The sequence below is a fragment of the Dasypus novemcinctus genome, chromosome 11 (assembly GCF_030445035.2).
Source record: "Dasypus novemcinctus isolate mDasNov1 chromosome 11, mDasNov1.1.hap2, whole genome shotgun sequence".
Taxonomy (NCBI): domain Eukaryota; kingdom Metazoa; phylum Chordata; class Mammalia; order Cingulata; family Dasypodidae; genus Dasypus; species Dasypus novemcinctus.
In genome coordinates, this window is record NC_080683.1 from 6,083,653 (window position 1) to 6,101,983 (window position 18,331).

The 18,331-nt window shown below is 43.0% G+C and overlaps 1 protein-coding gene and 2 pseudogenes across 1 annotated transcript in view; 1 reads left to right on the forward strand and 2 right to left on the reverse strand.

Moving 5' to 3' along the window:
- Positions 1-18,331, reverse strand: part of NUDT3 (nudix hydrolase 3) — a 179,640-nt gene that overhangs the window by 78,030 nt on the left and 83,279 nt on the right. The window contains exon 2 of the mRNA XM_004484011.3: positions 11,660-11,770. Within this exon, the coding sequence (XP_004484068.1) occupies positions 11,660-11,770 (111 nt within the window). The remainder of the gene's footprint in view (positions 1-11,659; positions 11,771-18,331) is intronic.
- Positions 1,355-3,504, forward strand: LOC139440029 (CTP synthase 1 pseudogene; annotated as a pseudogene).
- LOC139440030 (ADP-ribosylation factor 1 pseudogene) overlaps positions 15,781-18,331 on the reverse strand; it is a 77,147-nt pseudogene continuing 74,596 nt past the window's right edge.

Genomic DNA, 18,331 nt, shown 5'->3' on the forward strand with positions numbered 1-18,331 from the left:
AAATGCCTGCGCAGTTAGTGAGTGCCCGCATGGTGAGCCAAGTGTCTGTGTGGCGAGCCAAGTCCCCACACAAGTGAGTCACGCAGCAAGATGATGATACAACAAAAGAGAGATGAAGGGGAGAGTGAAGGAGAAGCACAGCAGGGACCAGGAACTGAGGTGGCGCAATTGACAGGGAACTTCTCTTCACATTAGAGGTCCCTAGAATCAAATCCCGGTGAATCCTACAGGAGAAAGATGAGAAGAGAAGACAAAAAGAGAAACAGATACAGAAGATCACACAGCAAATGGACACAGACAGCAAAAACAGCGGAGTAGGGGAGCAAGAGGGGGAAAATAGGTATTAATAGTTCATTAAAAAAAAACAACAACAAGCGGACAGAAGAACACACAGCAAATAGACATAGAAAGCAGACAGCGAGCACAAAATGATGTGGCGGGGGGAGAAGTAAATAAATAAATCTTAAAAATTGCTATCATCAATTGCAACAAAGGCTCTACCCAATGTAAGATGCTGGTGGTGGGGTGTTGAATGAGAATCCTGTATTTTATGCATGATTGTTCTGTAAACCCACAATTTCTCTAAAACAAAAAAACAAAAAAACCCAGCATGGTATTAGCACAAGGACAGAAAAGTAGAACAATGGAATAGAACTGAGGGTTCAGAAATATACCCACACATCTATGATCAACTGACTTTTGACAGGAGTGCTAAGCCCACTCGATGGGGAAAGAATAGTCTCTTCAACAAATGGTCCTAAGAGAACTGGATAGCCATGTGCAAAAAGAATGAAAATTAACTCAAAATGGATAAAAAAACTAAATATAAGAAATAAAACTATAACAACCCTAGAAGAAAACACAGGGAATTACATTCACAACCTTATTAGGGAATGGAGTCTTAGTCTTTACAAAAGCAAGATAAAAAAAAAAAAAGAAAGAAAATAAACTGGACTTCATCGGAACTAAATACTTTTGTGAATCAAAGGACATGATCGTGAAAGTGAAAAGACAACCTACAGAATGGGAGAAAATATTTGGATATCATGTATCTGATAAAGATTTAATATCTAGAATATATAATATTAAAAACTCCCAAAATACAACAAGACAGCCTAATTTAAAAATGGGCAAAGGACTTCAATATATAAGATAATATACAAAGGTCAATAAATAAATGAAAACATGCTCAGAAAAGACTGCTAAGCACCTCCAGCCAGCGTTGTTCCCCAGCTGCTCAGAGCTTGTCACACACTTCACCCACTGAGTCCTTTAGCTGACGGGAACAACTGGAGCTGATGGCAGGTCAAGACATAAAATGAAGTACATTCTTTTTTTTTTTTATTTTTTTTTTATGAAGTACATTCTAGTTGCTGGTGGTATACCAGGAACTGGAAAAGGAATCATCGCCAGCAGTACAGGTACAATACTGAAGCCATGTGAGTTACATGTAACTTCAATTAAAACTGACCCACACATTAACACTGATGCAGGAACACTCTCTCCTTATGAGTACGGTGAGGTTTTTGTGCTGGACAATGGTGGGGAAGCAGACTTTGACCTGGGTATCTGTGAGTGGCTCCTTGACATTCGCCTCACCAAGGATAATAATCTGACCACTGGAAAGATACTAGTATGTCATTAATAAGGAACGTAAAGGAGATTACCTGGGGAAACCGTTCAAGTTGTCCCTCACATCATAGATGCAATCCAGGAGTGGGTAACTAGGCAGGCTTTAACACCTGTGGATGAAGATGGCCTAGAGCCTCAAGTATGTGTTACTGAGCTCAGTGAACAGCGGGAGGTATAGAAAGCATGCCCTTTATTGAGGCTTTCCATCAGTTCCAGTTCCAAGTCAAAGGAGAGAACTTTTGTAATATTCATGTCAGTCTAGTTCTTCAGCCAAGTTCAACAGGGGAAGAGAACACTAATCCAACCAGAAGAGTATTCAGGAACTTAATAGAGGGCTCCGGCTTTCCCCAGATCTGGTTGTGTGCAGGTGCTCAAATCCTCTGGACACATCAGTGAAAGAATAAATATCAACGTTTTGCTACGTTGAACCTGAACAAGTGATCTCTGTCCATGATGTCTTGTCCATCTACTGCATCCCCTTGTTGTTAGAGTAAGGGGTTATAGATTATTTTCTTCGAAGACTTGACCTTCCTACTGAGAGAGAGGCAGCCATGAAAAATCCTGATGAAGTGGAAAGAGATGGCTGACAGGTATGATTGCTTGCTGAACACCTACTCTATTGCCCTTGTTGGCAAATACACCAAGTTCTCAGCCTCATATGCCTCTGTCATTAAAGCTCTGGAGCATTCTGCTTTGGCCATCAATCACAAACTGGAAATCAAGTACATAGATTTCACAGACCTGAAGCCAAGCACCTTACAAGAAGCGCTTGTACAGTGTCATGAAGGTTGGCAGAAGCACTGCAGAGCTCATGGAGTACTGGTTCCAGGAGGGTTTGGTGTTCGAGGAATAGAAGGAAAAATTCAAGCAACTGCCTAGGCTCGGCAACAATAAAAGCTTTTTTTGGGTGTGTGCTTATGAATGCAGCTGGCAGTGGCTGAATTTTCAAGACATGTGCTGGGATTGCAAGATGCCAATTCTACAGAATTTGACCCTAAGGCAAGTCATCCCATGGTCAAAGACATGCCAGAACACAAACCTAGCAAATGGGTGGAAACATGAGGCTAGGCAAGAGAAGAACTCTGTTCCAGACCAAGAACTGGTTATGAGACGGAAACGGACTTTGGCCCAGTGGTTAGGGCGTCCGTCTACCACATGGGAGGTCCGCGGTTCAAGCCCCGGGCCTCCTTGACCCGTGTGGAGCTGGCCATGCGCAGTGCTGATGTGCGCAAGGAGTGCCGTGCCACGCAAGGGTGTCCCCCGCGTGGGGGAGCCCCACACGCAAGGAGTGCGCCCGTGAGGAAAGCTGCCCAGCGTGAAAAGAAAGAGCAGCCTGCCCAGGAATGGCGCCGCCCACACTTCCCGTGCCACTGACGACAACAGAAGCGGACAAAGAAACAAGACGCAGCAAATAGACACCAAGAACAGACAACCAGGGGAGGGGGGGAAATTAAATAAATAAATAAATCTTAAAAAAAAAAAAAAAGAACTGGTTATGAGAAAACTATGGAAATCTGGACTCCTTGAAGAGAGGCACTGCCACAGATTGAGGTGAATCCAGTCTCACAAAAGTCTTTGGAAGATCAAGGGTTGCAGTTTGTTGGCCAAGATATTGAAGGATAGAAAAAGGAAATCGGGGCATTAGAAGATCATCCTTTTCTTGTTGGGGTTCAATACCAGTCTGTCCAGACCTAGCAAGCCTTCTCTGCCATACCTGGCCTCCTTCTGGCTTCGGGGGGAGGCTCCAGCATCACCTCCAGAAAGGCTGTCCAGGCTCTCGCCCAGGACACCTACAGAGACAGCAGTGGAAACAGCTCGCCTGACTCTGAAATCACTAGGTTGAAGTTCCCATCAATAAATCATGACTGGTGACGGGGTGGGGGGTATACAGGAACCTCTTATATTTTGTGTGCAACATTTTTTTTGTGATGTATATATCTTCAAAAAAAATACAATTTACAAAAATGATGTGGTGGGGAGTGAGGAGTGGGTTATATGGGAACCTCTTATGTTTTTTTATTTATTTATTTTTTTAATGTGACATTCCTTGTGATCTATTAATTTTAAAAAATTAAAAAATTAAAATGTAAAAAAAAGGTTATTCTAGAATTATAGAACAACAAATAAATAAATCATGGCTGATTCAGGAATGATTCTTCAAGATAGTCTTCAAAATTTCTAAATTTTATTTTATTTCTGTCCCCTCCCCTCCAAGTTGTCTGCTCTCTGTGTCCATTCACTGTGTGTTCTTCTGTGACTGCTTCTATTCTTATCAGCAGCACCAGGAATCTGTGCTTCTTTTTGTTGCGTGATCTTGCTGTGTCAGCTCTCTGTGTGTGCGTCGCCATTCCTGGGCAGGCTGCACCCTCTTTCTCTCCTTATGGGGCGCACTGCTTGCACGTGAGGTCCCCTACGCGGGGAACACCCCTGCATGGCAGGGCACTCCCTACGCACGGGCCAGCTCCACATGGGTCAAGGAGGCCTGGGGTTTGAACTGCAGACCTCCCATGTGGTAGACGGACGCCCTATCCATTGTGCCAAGTCCGTTTCCCAAGATAGTCTGCAAACTGATGAAGTTTACAACTTTGATTTTATACTCAGCTTTGTGACACCTCCTTTACATTATATTTTTATTAAAATTATTTTATTATGGGGGAAAGGTATTTAAGAAAACATTACTTGCATGTCCCATCATGTGTATTAACTCTTCTATAAGGGGTACTGCCTGTTGTCTGGCATTCTCCTTTGCTGTTCTTGAGTTTCTAAGAAGACGGAAGATGTGGAAGGGAGATGATGGATGGGGCTGGCCGAGTGCCCCATCATCACCATGTTTCTCCAACTACCTCCTGTCATTGTGGATTTTAGTGTTTACCTGTTGCTATTCCCTTGGACGTCTAGACCCTTATTATAAAAAGTGTGTCACGTGGACTTACTGAACATTGAGAGATATTTTTAGCTAATATTTATAACACTTTGGTGCTGGTAACCTGAAGGCATTGTTTGTCACCAAGAGCAGTGGAACCAGGGTCAAAATTCTGACGCTGCCCTGAGCTGTGGGGACTTTCAGTGCCAACCGTGTTATCCAAAGGCACAGCTGATTTGCTATCACACGAAACAGCAAGAAGCCTGTGCCTCTCTGAAGCGTGAGGTAAACCCCATGCCTCTGGCTGCGCTTCCTATCCCTAGGGCTGGGAAACACTCCTTGCACCAAGGGGCTGCTTTAAAAAAAACAAAGAATCTTTTTGGGAAAATGCCTCTAAAACCTTTCCATATATAGACAGCTTTGGTCCAAGGGGACTTTTTCCTTCCAGAATGGTGTTACTGCACTTGAAATGCAATATGGAAAGCTATTTTCTTAACCTGATGTAACAACAGACATAGCAAAGGGCCTACTGTATTCTGGCTGGACTTGCCGTATACGCTCTAACTTAAGAAATAAATAGTTCAGAACAAGGAAAAACAAAAAAAAGGTGCTCAAAATCATTAGCCATCAAGAAAAATGCAAATCAAAACCTTAATGAGATACTACCTCATACCCTTTAAAATGGCAATTATTTAAAAAGCAGAAAATATTAAGTGCTGACAAGGATGTGGAGCAATAGGAACATTTGTATATTCTTGGTGGGAATGTGAAAGTGCAGCTGCTGTGGAAAACAGTGTGGCGTCACCTCAAAACATGAAACACAGAACTACCATATGACCTGGCAATCCTACTTCAAATATATATTCAAAAGAACTAGGGAAATGGACTTGGCCCAGTGGTTAGAGCGTCCGTCTACCACACGGGAGGTCTGCGGTTCAAACCCTGGGCCTCCTTGACCCGTGTGGAGTTGGCCCATGCGCAGCGCTGATGCGTGCAAGGAGTGCCCTGCCAGGCAGGGGTGTCCCCGCGTAGGGGAGCCCCACGCACAAGGAGTGCACCCTGTAAGGAGAGCCGCCCAGCGCGAAAGAAAGTGCAGCCTGCCCAGGAATGGTGCCGCCCACACTTCCTGTGCCACTGACGACAACAGAAGCGGACAAAGAAACAAGACGCAGCAAATGGACACGGAGAACAGACAACCGGGGGATGGGGGGGAATTAAATAAATAAATAAATCTTAAAAAAAAAAAAGAACTAAAGTAGGGACTCAAATATTTGTTTTTTAAAAAGATTCATTTATTCATTATTCATTCATTCATTCATTCATTCATTTATTTCTCTGCCCTCCCACCCCCCCACCCCAATTGTCTGTTCTCTGTCTCTATTTGCTGCGTGTTCTTCTTTGTCCGCTTCTATTCTTATCAGCAGCACAGGAATCTTTGTTTCTTTTTGTTGCGTCATCTTGTGTGTCAGCTCTCCACGTGTGCAGCGCCATTCCTGGGCAGGCTGAACTTTCTTTCGCACTGGGCGGCTCTCCTTACGGGGTGCACTCCTTGTGCATGGGGCTCCCCTACGAGAGGGACACTCCTGTGTGGCAGGGCACTTCCTGTGCGCATCAGCACTGTGCATGGGCCAGCTCCACACGGGTCAAGGAGGCCCGGGGTTTGAACCGCAGACCTCCCATGTGGTAGACGGATGCCCTAACCACTGGGCCAAGTCCGCTTCCCATCTAATAAATATTTGTATACCAATGTTCGTAGCGGCATTTTTCACAATAGTCAAAAAAAATAGAAACAATTCAAATGTCAATCAATAGATGAATGGAGAAATCTTGTGGTATGTACATACAATAGAATATTATTCAGTTGTTAAGAAAGAATGAAATTTTGATACATGCTACAAGTTGGAAGAAACTTAAAGACGTCAATGCTCAGTGAAATAAACAAGACACAAAAGGATAAATATTGTATGATTCTACTTACATGAAAAAACTAGAATAGGTAATTAATAGAAACGAAAGTAGAGTCAGGTTATTGAGTAGAGGCAAGGGGAAACAAGGGGGTATAATGCACAATGTGTAAATACAGGTTTCTGTTCGGAGTGATGAAAAGTTTTGGTAATGAATGGTGGTGACAGTAGCACAATATTGTGAATGTGAGTAATGCCATTTAATTGTATGCTGGTTTTGGTGGAGATGGGATATTTTATGTTGTATAAATGTTACCACCAATTTTTAAAAAAGAAAGAGGGAGGAAGCGGACTTGGCCCAGTGGTTATAGGGTGTCTGTCTACCACATGGGAGGTCCGCGGTTCAAATCCCAGGCCTCCTTGACCCGTGTGGAGCTGGCCCATGCGCAGTGCTGATGTGCGCAAGGAGTGCCGTGCCTCGCAGGGGTGTCCCCCGCGTAGGGGAGCCCCACGTGCAAGGAGTGCGCTCCATAAGGCGAGCCATCCAGTGCGAAAGAAAGTGCAGCCTGCCTAAGAATGGCACCACCTACACAGAGAGCTGACACAACAAGATGACGCAACAAAAAGAAACACAGATTCCCGTGCCGCTGACAACAACAGAAGCAGACAAAGAAGACACAGGAAATAGACACAGAGAACAGACAACTGGGGCGGGGAGAGAAATAAATAAATAAATCTTAAAAAAAAAAAAAAAGAGAGAGAGAGAGAGAGTAAAGCAATGACAATTAAGTACAATACATGATCCTGGACTGAATATAGCAATGGAGGAAAAAAACACTAAAAAAGACATGGCTGGGGAAAAAAAAAAAAGACATTGCTGGGACAATTGAAAAAAAATTGGAATACAGACTATATGCTTTATATCAGTATCAAATTTCTTTTTTTTTTTTTAAAGCTTGATATCCTTTTTTTTCTTTTTTTAAAGATTTATTTATTTATTTAATTCCTCCCCTCTCCTGGTTGTCTGTTCTTGGTGTCTCTTTGCTGCGGCTTGTTTCTTTGTCCACTTCTGTTGCCGTCAGCAGCACGGGAAGTGTGGGCGGCGCCATTCCTGGGCAGGCTGCTCTTTCTTTTCACGCTGGGTGGCTTTTCCTCACGGGCGCACTCCTTGCGCGTGGGGCTCCCTCACGCGGGGGACACCCTTGCGTGGCACGGCACTCCTTGCGCGCATCAGCACTGCGCATGGCCAGCTCCACACGGGTCAAGGAGGCCCGGGGTTTGAACCGCGGACCTCCCATATGGTAGACGGACGCCCCAACCACTGGGCCAAAGTCCGTTTCCCAGTATCAAATTTCTTGAACTTGGTAACTATTTAAGGTGGCTACATAAGTGAATATCCATGTTTTAGAAAACACACATGGAAATAATAAGTGTTAAAGTATGCAACCTACTCTCAAATGTTTTGAAAAGAAATATAGATATAGACACAGATACAGAAAGATAGAATGACATAACAAATGTGGCAAAATGTTAAAAGTTGGTAAAGCTGTGCATCTGGGTAGGGGGTATACTGGCATTCTCTGTATTGTTACTGTATTATTTTTGTAACTTTCCTGTAAATTTGAAATTATTTCAAAATAAAAAGTTTAAAATAAGCACACATGTATACACAAAGATATATAATGGAAAGAGAACTAGTTTAAACATAAGAGACAAAGATCCCAAGCCTCATTTTCCTTAATTATAAAATACATTAAATTATATGTCTAATAAAAGTTCCATCCAGAGCTAAAAAACAAAAATAAAAAAGAAGCTGCCAAATCAGGAAGGTGACGCTATAGCTGCCAATTCTATAACTGCATCTTCTCTACTACAATGTGTGCCACCAACATGAATGGTTCTGCTACCCTCAGAAAAAGCTTCTCTCCTCATGACTGCACTGTAAAGCGGTCTTGTGCAAGTGCTTCTGAGTGTCTGAACCTAAACTCATCAGGAAGGTTTACTTGTATTAGTTGTAAGAGTCTGGGAAATGTAATTTTTGGTTTCCCATCCCTTAATGGAATGGGTATAGACAGACCATCTACAAAGTCCATCTCTAAAGAGCATGTCTCTACACAGCTCCATCAGAAGTAATTCTCAGAACACTAATCTGTAAGAATTCAATGCCCTACTGCAGTGGTTCCCAAAATCACCTAGGGAAGCCTCTGAAATCAGATTCTCATACAGGAGGTCTGGGCCGGGGCCTGAGAGTCTCCATTTCTAAGTCCTGGATAATGCTGATGTTGCTGGCTGGCCAACACATTCTGAGTATCAAGGGCTTAAACCAGGGGTCAGCAAATTAATCTCCACCGTTTTTTAAAACAAAATTTTACTGGAACACAGCCATACCCATTTGTTTACATACTGTATTGTCTATGGCTGCTTTTGCATCGACAAAAGCTGGGAAAGGCAGCTTTAGGATTAGTTAGCTCTGTTCAACAACCTCAAGGAACCAGCTTTATTTCTATCCTCAGGGGCTACGCTTGGCCCTTGAGCCAGTCCCCTGCACACTCCCCCTCCCCACCCCACCCCCTACTCCCCAGGGTCACAGAACAACCGCCACAGATTCAGAGAGCACACGTAGACTCCACAGTGTCCATGAAGATCAGGAGAGGATTGTTCTCCAGCACCTCTTGTCAGCAGTAAGGAGACCTCTCCTGGAAACCTCTGAGCAGTTCTCCTCAGGTCTGAGGAGCCAGGGGACCAGGAGTGCCACCAGTGGCTTAAACCTACGGTTTCAAAGCAGGGTCCCTGAGGCATTAGCATTATCGCGGAGCTTATTAAAAATGCAAATTCCTGAGCCCAGCAATCTGTCTTAACAAGTCCTCCAGATGATTCTGATGCATGCTAAAATTTGAGAAGCACAGCTCTGATGGACATAGATTCATCACTCTACAAGTGCCTCCTATCTACATCAAGAAAGAGATTATCTGAAGAATGAATTTTTTCATCCTAAAATTATGTATCTGTTAATTCTTTTATATTACAGAATAAACATGCATTGGCATATTCCAATATAAATAAACTTCTAAAAAATAACTCTGAAGATTTTATCTCCTCTAATTGGCCATGCTTTTAAAATTTTTAAATTACTTTCAATTATTTTAGTTTAAGTCTAAATGACTTCTCAGAAATCAAACCTATATTAATCAATGCTTAGACATCATGAGGGCTACCTTACCCAATATTAGTGCACAGCCTAAAAAGATAGTATTTCTCAGCTGCCACTTGAAGCTGAAGTTATCAAAGGTGTACCTAGCTACAATGTCTACAGTTACTACTCATTCAGGAATTACACCTTCAATTTGTTTAGTGATTGCAGGAGAGACAGAGGTTGCCTACCCAAAAGCCATTAACTTCCTTCTTTCTTGCTGGCAGAACTTTAATTCTATTCAGATATTTATGTCTTGAGATGCTAAAGGGAAGTGTTCCCTTTCAAACCTAGAAGATGAAGACTCTATTAGTTCAAACATGGACATGCCATTCCCTTTGCCAAGAACTGGTTTAAGCATGGGTACGCAGAAGCAACTCTGGAATGCCAGACACAAAGTATCTGATAGGGTATGTCAAAGGAAGTTTCTTTTCCAAATGAAAAAGAGATCCATGAGGAGAAACTGTGCTTCCGACACACTGGTGAGGCTGTGGCTGAGGCGGCCATCTTGTGACCGAGGAGACGAGCCTGAGGACAAGAACCAATGTAACAAGGACGGCAAAAGAGAAAGATGGGAGAACCTGGGCTCTTGATACTGCTGAGCTAGCCGACCCGGGACTTCTTGCTATGTGAACCCCTGAACAACAATACATCGTTCACAGAAAACATTAATGTATGTGTTCTCATTTGAACCTCAAATCCTCCACCCACCCCCATGGTGTTTGAGTAAACAGGATAGTATTCAAATGAGGGATGAAGGTCCAGAGAACTTTACAGTTATTTTCACAGGTCACAGAGCTTTTAACAGACAGAATCAGAATCAGAAGCCAGGATTCCCATGATAATGTTCTCTTCATTATACTCCCTCTTGATCCCATTTGGTTCCACTCAGTTTAGCCTCCTCAGCACCCACTGTAAACACAGTTTCTTATCTATGGAAGGCCTTCTCAGGTCTCCTCTGTCAATGTTTATCACTTCCTCTGCCCTGGTAATTTCCATTTTGGCTATTTCTTCAGCACTTCAGTCAGCCACCCATTAATCCATCTATCGCTAAAGCTGTCACTAGGCACAGGAAGGGAGAATGTTAAATAGGAGACAATATGATCTTGTCCTCAGACATTACAATCTAGTTATGGATAATGGATACATGATAGAATGAGAGTAACATGACAACCTAAGTCTTATAGGAATTTGGAGCAAGGAAAGAATTCCTGTGGAGTAAGATTCGTCTAAGAGGACCTTCAGTGGAAAGAATTATAGAATCAGACTAGTTCTAAGTAGTTCTTATATGTCCTTAGAAACCATCTTAAATCCCCTCTGAAACAAGAAAATACATGTAAAAAGTACTAGCTATGTGGCGAGAGCAAGTAAATGGGGATGATAAAATTTATGCCACCAAGTGTGAGTCCTCAATTAGATAATATAAGCAAAGCACAGCATGATTGTGGCAAAGAGGCTGTTGAAAAACATTAGTTCCTAGTTTTAAATTGCAATCTGTTTCTCAGTTTCCCCAATGGACTATAAGCTCTTGAAATTAGGATACTAAGAGCTCAGGATTTACTTCTTCTGACCATTTATTCTGGAGTATGGCCCAGACATTTAATGCATGTATGTTGAACATCACCTGACTCAATAAAAAAGATACTAACAGAACCAGTGCTATGGCTACTGCTCCACGGACCAGGACTCAAGAAGCCCAAAAGAACAAGGGCTCTCCTATCATCATCCAAAGGACAGTGAGAATGAGTCGTTTATTCCAACACTGCCTATTTCTTATTTCGTAGGGCCAAAAATTGATTCTTGGTCTTCTGCCACAGGTTAGAGAGGCAATGTTGGAAGAAATCCATAGAGGTCACAAAGAAATGTCAGGTATAATTAGATACAGCCACTACTACAATCCCTCTTCCTGATAAGTATCTCTAGATCCTAGCCCGACTGCCCCTTTAATTAAGGATGCACATAGCTATTAAATGCCAGGATGTTTATTCAATGAGTGGTGATAAAGAACTACACAGACAGGACAGGTTCACAATTACGAGGCACAGCTGTGCCTTTCTTCTCAGTGCATACCTCCTCACAGACTTCACGGGCTGCTGCCACACTCGGCTCCTCCTCAGGCTCCATGCCTCCTCCAGGGACAATCCATCGGTCTGGATGGCGACTACTGCTCACAAGTAGCACCTGAAATCACACAGGTTACAGAGGGGTCAGACACATTCAGAGTTTCAACACTACAAAAATAAAAGTAACTGAAATCCATTCTGTTTACACACTCCAAATACTTGCAAAGTAGCTTTCACTCTTCTGTTTGAAAATAAAACAGACAAACAAGACGATATGCCTAGTAAAAGTACAAGGGCACTTGTACAGTGGCCATTACCTCTACCCTCCCCTCAGACTCTCAGTCATTTATCCTTCTGGTCTATCTATCCCCTCCCTCATTCCTTTCTCGAAACTCTCTGAACAGAGGCATGGACAAGGTGACAAGAACTAAAAAAATGTGTTTTAAAAAAAATAAGAGTGTCACTGCTGAGCCAGTCAGCACACCATGAAGGGCTTGATGTGCTGAAGAGCACGGTCACAACACTTTCCCGCCCGTGTGTCCCAGTTCCTGCTCCAGCAGATGGCCACCGCCTGATACAACACACCGCCCTAAGTGCTGTGTGTGTTCTCAGAACCTAACTCTCCTGTCTGCATGAAAAGTGGGAAAATCCCCTTTCCTAATAGTTTCAGCTGAGATAAAATGAGTTTTTTACCAGAAATTTTTAAGAAATGAAAAAAATAAAAATATACACAAAACACTGATATAGAATATAGTTTACTAATTCAAACCTAACCAGAATTCTGTTCATGGTTGAAATAAAATCTAGAACTCCCTAGTTCCTTTTCCTCACTTATCTCTTTCTAGAATAGATGTAAAAGTTAGATGGATCCTAGTTTGGAGATGGAGTTGGGTTGGCATTATTTCCAAAACTAGAGGAATCCTCAACTGCTCCCTAAACCATCACTTTCTGATGATGTCTTTTGAGCCTTGACCCCCATTCCAAACCACATTTCCTCTGCACACTTTACTTCTACTCTGCAGTTATCCTTGTTGCCTGAAAGAAAATGTTACTTCCTCTCCAGCCCTTACAAACTTCTGCACTGACTTGCAGTTCCCCAGCACTCACCTTCCAATTTTTCTCCCTCTCCTTCTCTTGAGGCCTCTACCATCATCCTTCACCACCCTTGGCCTCAGCTCATTGGCAAACAGCAGTGAATGGCAGTTAGGTCCTGACTAAACTCCAGGATATGACAATCAGCTGAGGGAATCAAAGCCACCTACTTCCTTCTCCAGAGTCTGCACCCCAAGGAAGCTTTCTCCAGAAGGCTATCCTTAGTTTTATAATACTAACTTGTAAAGCTAAGATAATATACATTTTCCACAAAAGGAAAGGGGGATTTTTTCCACATCCATTCTCTTTGAAAATCATAACAAATCTTACATTTCCAAATACTCCTTGGAACTCTATTTTATAAAAAAAATAATAAACCAAAATACAATGTTTATTAATTCAAGTTAATAAGTGAGAAAGAAAAGTCTTCCAAATCTCTCTAAACAATGGCATATCTATCTATCCTACAAAAAAGATTGAAGAAGAGAAAGTAGAGAAATGAATCAACGAGGAAAGGATGTAGTTTAGGTGGCTGAGAGCAGGTTTCCCACATATGAGGTCCCAGGTTGAATCCCTGGTGCCTCCCAAAAACAAACAAAAAAGCCACCTTTTACTGGGGGGCAGATGTGGCTCAGTGGTTAGCACCTGCTTCCCGTGTACGTGATCCTGGGTTCAATCCCTGGTACCTCCTTAAAAAAAATGAGTTAACCCTCCATTGATTTGCTAAGTAAATAACAACATTTAGTCTTTCTACATTCCCAGCAAAGAGTTTACCAGCTATTCTAAACCTAAGCATTTGCTTCAAAAGCTAGGACCATCCAAGTGAAAGACCTTTTCAGGGACATTTCAAAGCTAAAACAAATAAAAGGAAACCTCTGACCAGTCAATTTCTAAATTTCAATCAATGTGAAATATTAATCAGTAAATCTAGCAAGTGTTATTGCTTTGCATATTGAAAGCATGACTATGAAATCAGACTACATGTAATACTCAGACTGGAGAAAGCCGGTCTCATCACTTTTAGTCATATTTCAACGCAAACACTATTTACCAGTAAACAGCTCTCCTCAGTAAGATTCCTTTACAACCCATCGAAAACTGACTATAAAAAACAAAACAAAAAAATTCTTTACTTTAGCTAGAGGTTTCATTCCTACCTTATGTGGTGGTTTGGAACGGTTTTACCCCAGAAAAATGTTTTCTTGAAGTTAACCCATTCCTGTGACTGCGACCCCATTGTAAGTAGGATAATTTGATGTGGTTACTTCAATTAGTGTAGCCCACCTCAATCAGGATGGGTCTAATCCTATTACTGGAGTCCTTTAGAGGAGAATAAAATTCAAACAAAGAGAGAGAGAGCCACTGAGGGGAGCAGTCCAGAAGAGAAGGGAGAGACCAGCAGATGCTACCATGTGCCTTGCCATGTGACAAGCTAAGATGGAAGAATGGCCAGAAGCCAGCCCCAGGATGCCACCGTCTTGGGGAGAAAGCATCACCTTGATTCCTTGATTTGAACATTTTCCCAGTCTCAAAACCAGATGCTAATGAACTCCCATCGTTTAAGCCAACCCACTTCGTGGTATTTACTTGAGCACCACAGGTAACTGAAATACTGTATAAAGCAGTTAGTGGTTCTAGTCAGTAAGTTCTTACTGTAAAGCTTGATTTTTAAAATTTTTTAAAAGAAATTTTATTCTAATGGCTATAATTACAGTGCTTGTTTGTCAAAATGAAAACTGAAAACAAGTGTAACCAGTTTATTACTAACTGTGCATTAAAAGCAGTAAGAGGTTCCACAACACCAAATAAAGCAGTTCTGAGGTTGTTTTCCTCCCAAGATAAAGTTCCAGCTTCTTCAGTGTTTATCAAAATACAAAAAAAAAAAAAGGACAGAGGTCATCTTTTTCCCATGGCAAATGTGACTCTTGCAGGAGGAGGGAGGGGAAGCTACTTCACAGGTATTCAGACTCTGAGACGGGCTGGGCCTCCAGATGGACTGACCACCCACACTGCATGCTGGGAAGACCCCAGGGCAACCCCAGAGAGCGGCTCTGAGTAAACACCAGGAAAACAGAGGCTCTCTGCTCTGGCAAGTAGTTTCGAGCAAAAGCACCAGACACCTGACGAAAAGAAAAGGTTGGTAGCTCCTGGCCTTCTAAACTGAGAGCCAGAGGCCGCTGCTGATGCCTGTGGCCAGCGGCACAGGCCCCTCCCGTGGGCCCCTGAACAGCCTGACACCAGTGGCCTGGCAGGCGGGGAAAGAGTCCAGAGCCACAGCAACCAAACGGAGGGGCCGCTGGTCTCAGACAGCAGGCTGGGCCACAACACAGCCTCGAAGCTTGTAACCATGTGAGCATAAGTACAAGCACGAACTCTGTGAAACAGAGATGATCCGAAGACAAAGCATCTCTAGTGTGACTATGCAAAATTTGATAGTAGGTTTGATTTCCATCACCTTCTCTCACATTCCCAAAGGGAAACACAGACAATCAGACTGTTAGTGCAAAACCTACACTAGGCATATTTCTCCCTTCTGTGTGTTCAAGTGTTCTCCTTATCTTCTGTTTTTAACAATTTTTTAAAATGCAATGAGTTCAGGTTAAAAACCAACCACCAAAATGGACCTCGACAAGATCGAAAGCCCAGGAGGCACTCAGCTCTTTCAACCCTGTAACTCCCGGAAGCCCAGGTGCCCGTACACCTGAAATCCTTTCTCAGTACTCAACAGGGAGCTGATTTTCCTTTTTTAACAACAACAACAACAACAACAAAAAGACGAGTAATAATGCATAGGAGTCCCAGAAACTGCCTTACTTGGAAACAAAAACTATTTACATAAAAAAACCTGTTTGCAGGCTGCGTCTGCCACATTTACAGCATGGTGCAATACATACTGTGACCAAAACCTCCAGGAAACAGCTTTTGCACTCAACACCACAGAGTAGCACAGTTTGCTGCTTACATGAGAGTAAAGCAGAGGGTGAAGAGGAGGAAGTAAGAGGGAGAGGAGGAAGACAGGGAGGACACAGTCCCAGTTCACTTCTGGTTCCGGAGCTTAATGGACAACCAGTCCAGTCCTTGTAAAGCCTGTCCCTGCTGGTGGCACACATGGCCTCAGTGTACCAGTTCCTGTGGCACAGAGGATGCAATCCCAGTTCACCAGCAACGTCAGCAGCATTCAGGGCACTGGGAAGATCCTGCTTGTTAGGGAACACAGTGACACTGCCCCTGAGCTCATCTTCTGCCAGCACCCTCAGGAGCTCCCTGTGGGCCTCGTTCACACACTCTTGGTCACTGCTGTCGACCACAAAGACGAGACCTGGTGTGTTCTGGAAATAGTGGCGCCACAGAGGCTGGATCTTGTACTGGCCACCCATGTCTCGCACAGTGAGGCTGTTTTTGTACTCCAGTTTCCACACTGAAACTGGGAATAGTAGTGACGATTTTACCAAGTTTCAGTTTGTACAAAACAGTAGTCTGTCCTGAAGCGTCAGGCCAACCAAGAGAATGGGCATTTCTTTTTTGCCAAAAAGGCCCTTGAAGAGGTTAGCAAAAAATATGGTGTAAGCAATACCGGCCAGAGAAACCCGTCCGTGGGTGCGACGGCGGCAGCGGCGGCGGCTGCCGCTGCCGCTGCTGCTGCTGCTTGGAGATAGGTGTTGGTTCCAGCTTGATTTTCAAATATAATATTCTTTAAAACTTATCCATATAGACACAGAGGAAAATCATTATATTGATTAGGTACACAGGTGTGCAACAAAAGGATAAAGAAAGAGGAGGGAATGAACTAAATAGGGGGAGGAAGAAATATAACAAGGGGCTTCAGTTGAATCAGTAATGCTTTATTTCTTAGGCTGTTATTCACTTCTTCAGTGTTGCTTAACACAGAAATTTAAAGAATATTTAAAAGAAAAAAGTAATAATACAGGGTAAGGAGTGCTTTGGTTGAGGTATGCCAAGGCTATCACAACAACTCTGAAAAAATACACCTAACCTCGGCAAGGGGTAGAGGTGGTAGAAGGATGGTAAGGGAAGGTTTTTTAAAGGAAGTGACTTGAGCTGAATTCAAATTTAAAAAGACCTTTTACTGAACACATATTCAACATATGTCTAATGTGTGCCACATACTTGGGACGTAAAATCAAGGTAATTACAGCCTCAGCCTTTGAGAAATGTAAAGTCCAGTGAATGAGACAGATAGGAAGTCAGGTGACTGATTATATTTCAATGACTGGCAGACACTGGAGTGCTCACCAGACATTCCATGAGCTTGCCTGCGGTATCAGCACCCCCCTTGCCACTGGGTGGAGCCATGTGACTAGTTTTGGCTAATAAAATGCGAGCAGAAAGAACATGGAGCACTTCTGGGCTGAGGCAGTAAAAAGCCCATTCCGTCTCTCTTCCCCTGCAATGGTGCCCAAGCTGTAGCAGGTGCTGCTCTAAGCATGGACCCCTGAAGGGAGGAGAGTTCCTGCTCAGGACTTTTTACAACACACGATTGCTATGCATCGCAACAAGGAATAAGATTTTGTTGTGCTAAAACAATGGGATTTCAGGGCAAATTCACTAGTGCAGCATAATCTAGCCTATCATTACTAACAGAGTCAGAGGTCAGCAAGATGTCTCAAGGTTCTGTTCTGTTGATTGCCTCATACATCATCCCAAGACACAGGAACTGACCCACGAGTGGCCAATAAACATCTGACAAAAGAATGAACTAATGACTGAATGAATAAACACCTGTCTTTTAAAAAGGACTATAGGGAGCATATAGAAAGATATACTTAAGGAGGCTGGGCAAAAGAGCAAAAGTCCGATTATAAAGGGTTTGGATTGAATCCTGAAGGCAAAAGGGAAGCCAAAAGTCGTTTAAGGTTGTTTAAGTAAGGAAATGTCATAATCCAATTTGGGTATTAGAAAGGGTTTTTTTTTTTTCCCCCCAGATACTGGGGGCCAGGGATTGAACCTGAGACCTTGTAACCTCACACGTGGGAAGCCAGAGCTCAACCACTAAGCCACATCAGCACCTATGAGTTGCTTTTTTGTTTGTTTGATTGTTGTTTGTCTTCTTGTTTTTAGGAGGCCCTGGGGACCAAACCCAGGACCTCCCATGTGGGAAGCAAGTGCTCAACCATTTGAGCCACATCCGCTCCCCTGGAAAGGTCATTTTGACGGTAATACATAGTATTGGCTGGAGATGGGTGAACTTCATTAACTAAGCAGATTTCTGCAGCAATTCATGAAGAGAAAGGATGAGGATAGAAGAAGTGAGAGTTGGAATGAAGTCAAAGGCTTCCAGATATACAGGAGGAAGAACCCACAGGACCAGGTGATAGGATGTAGGCTGGAGCCTGGGTCAATGGGAGCCTGAGTTGCCCATCAAGAGGAGAATGTGGAGGGGTCAATGAAGGAGAGAGCCACAGAGAGGAGGTGATGGGCTGTCCTCTGAACATACTGAATTTGAAGATTTATTGAGGTGTCTAATGCATATATCTAGTGGGCAATTAGGTAAAGATGGGCCTGGAGCTCAGAAGAGCTCAGAAGATATTTGGGAAACAATATCTCAGGATATTCTGGGCAGGATAAG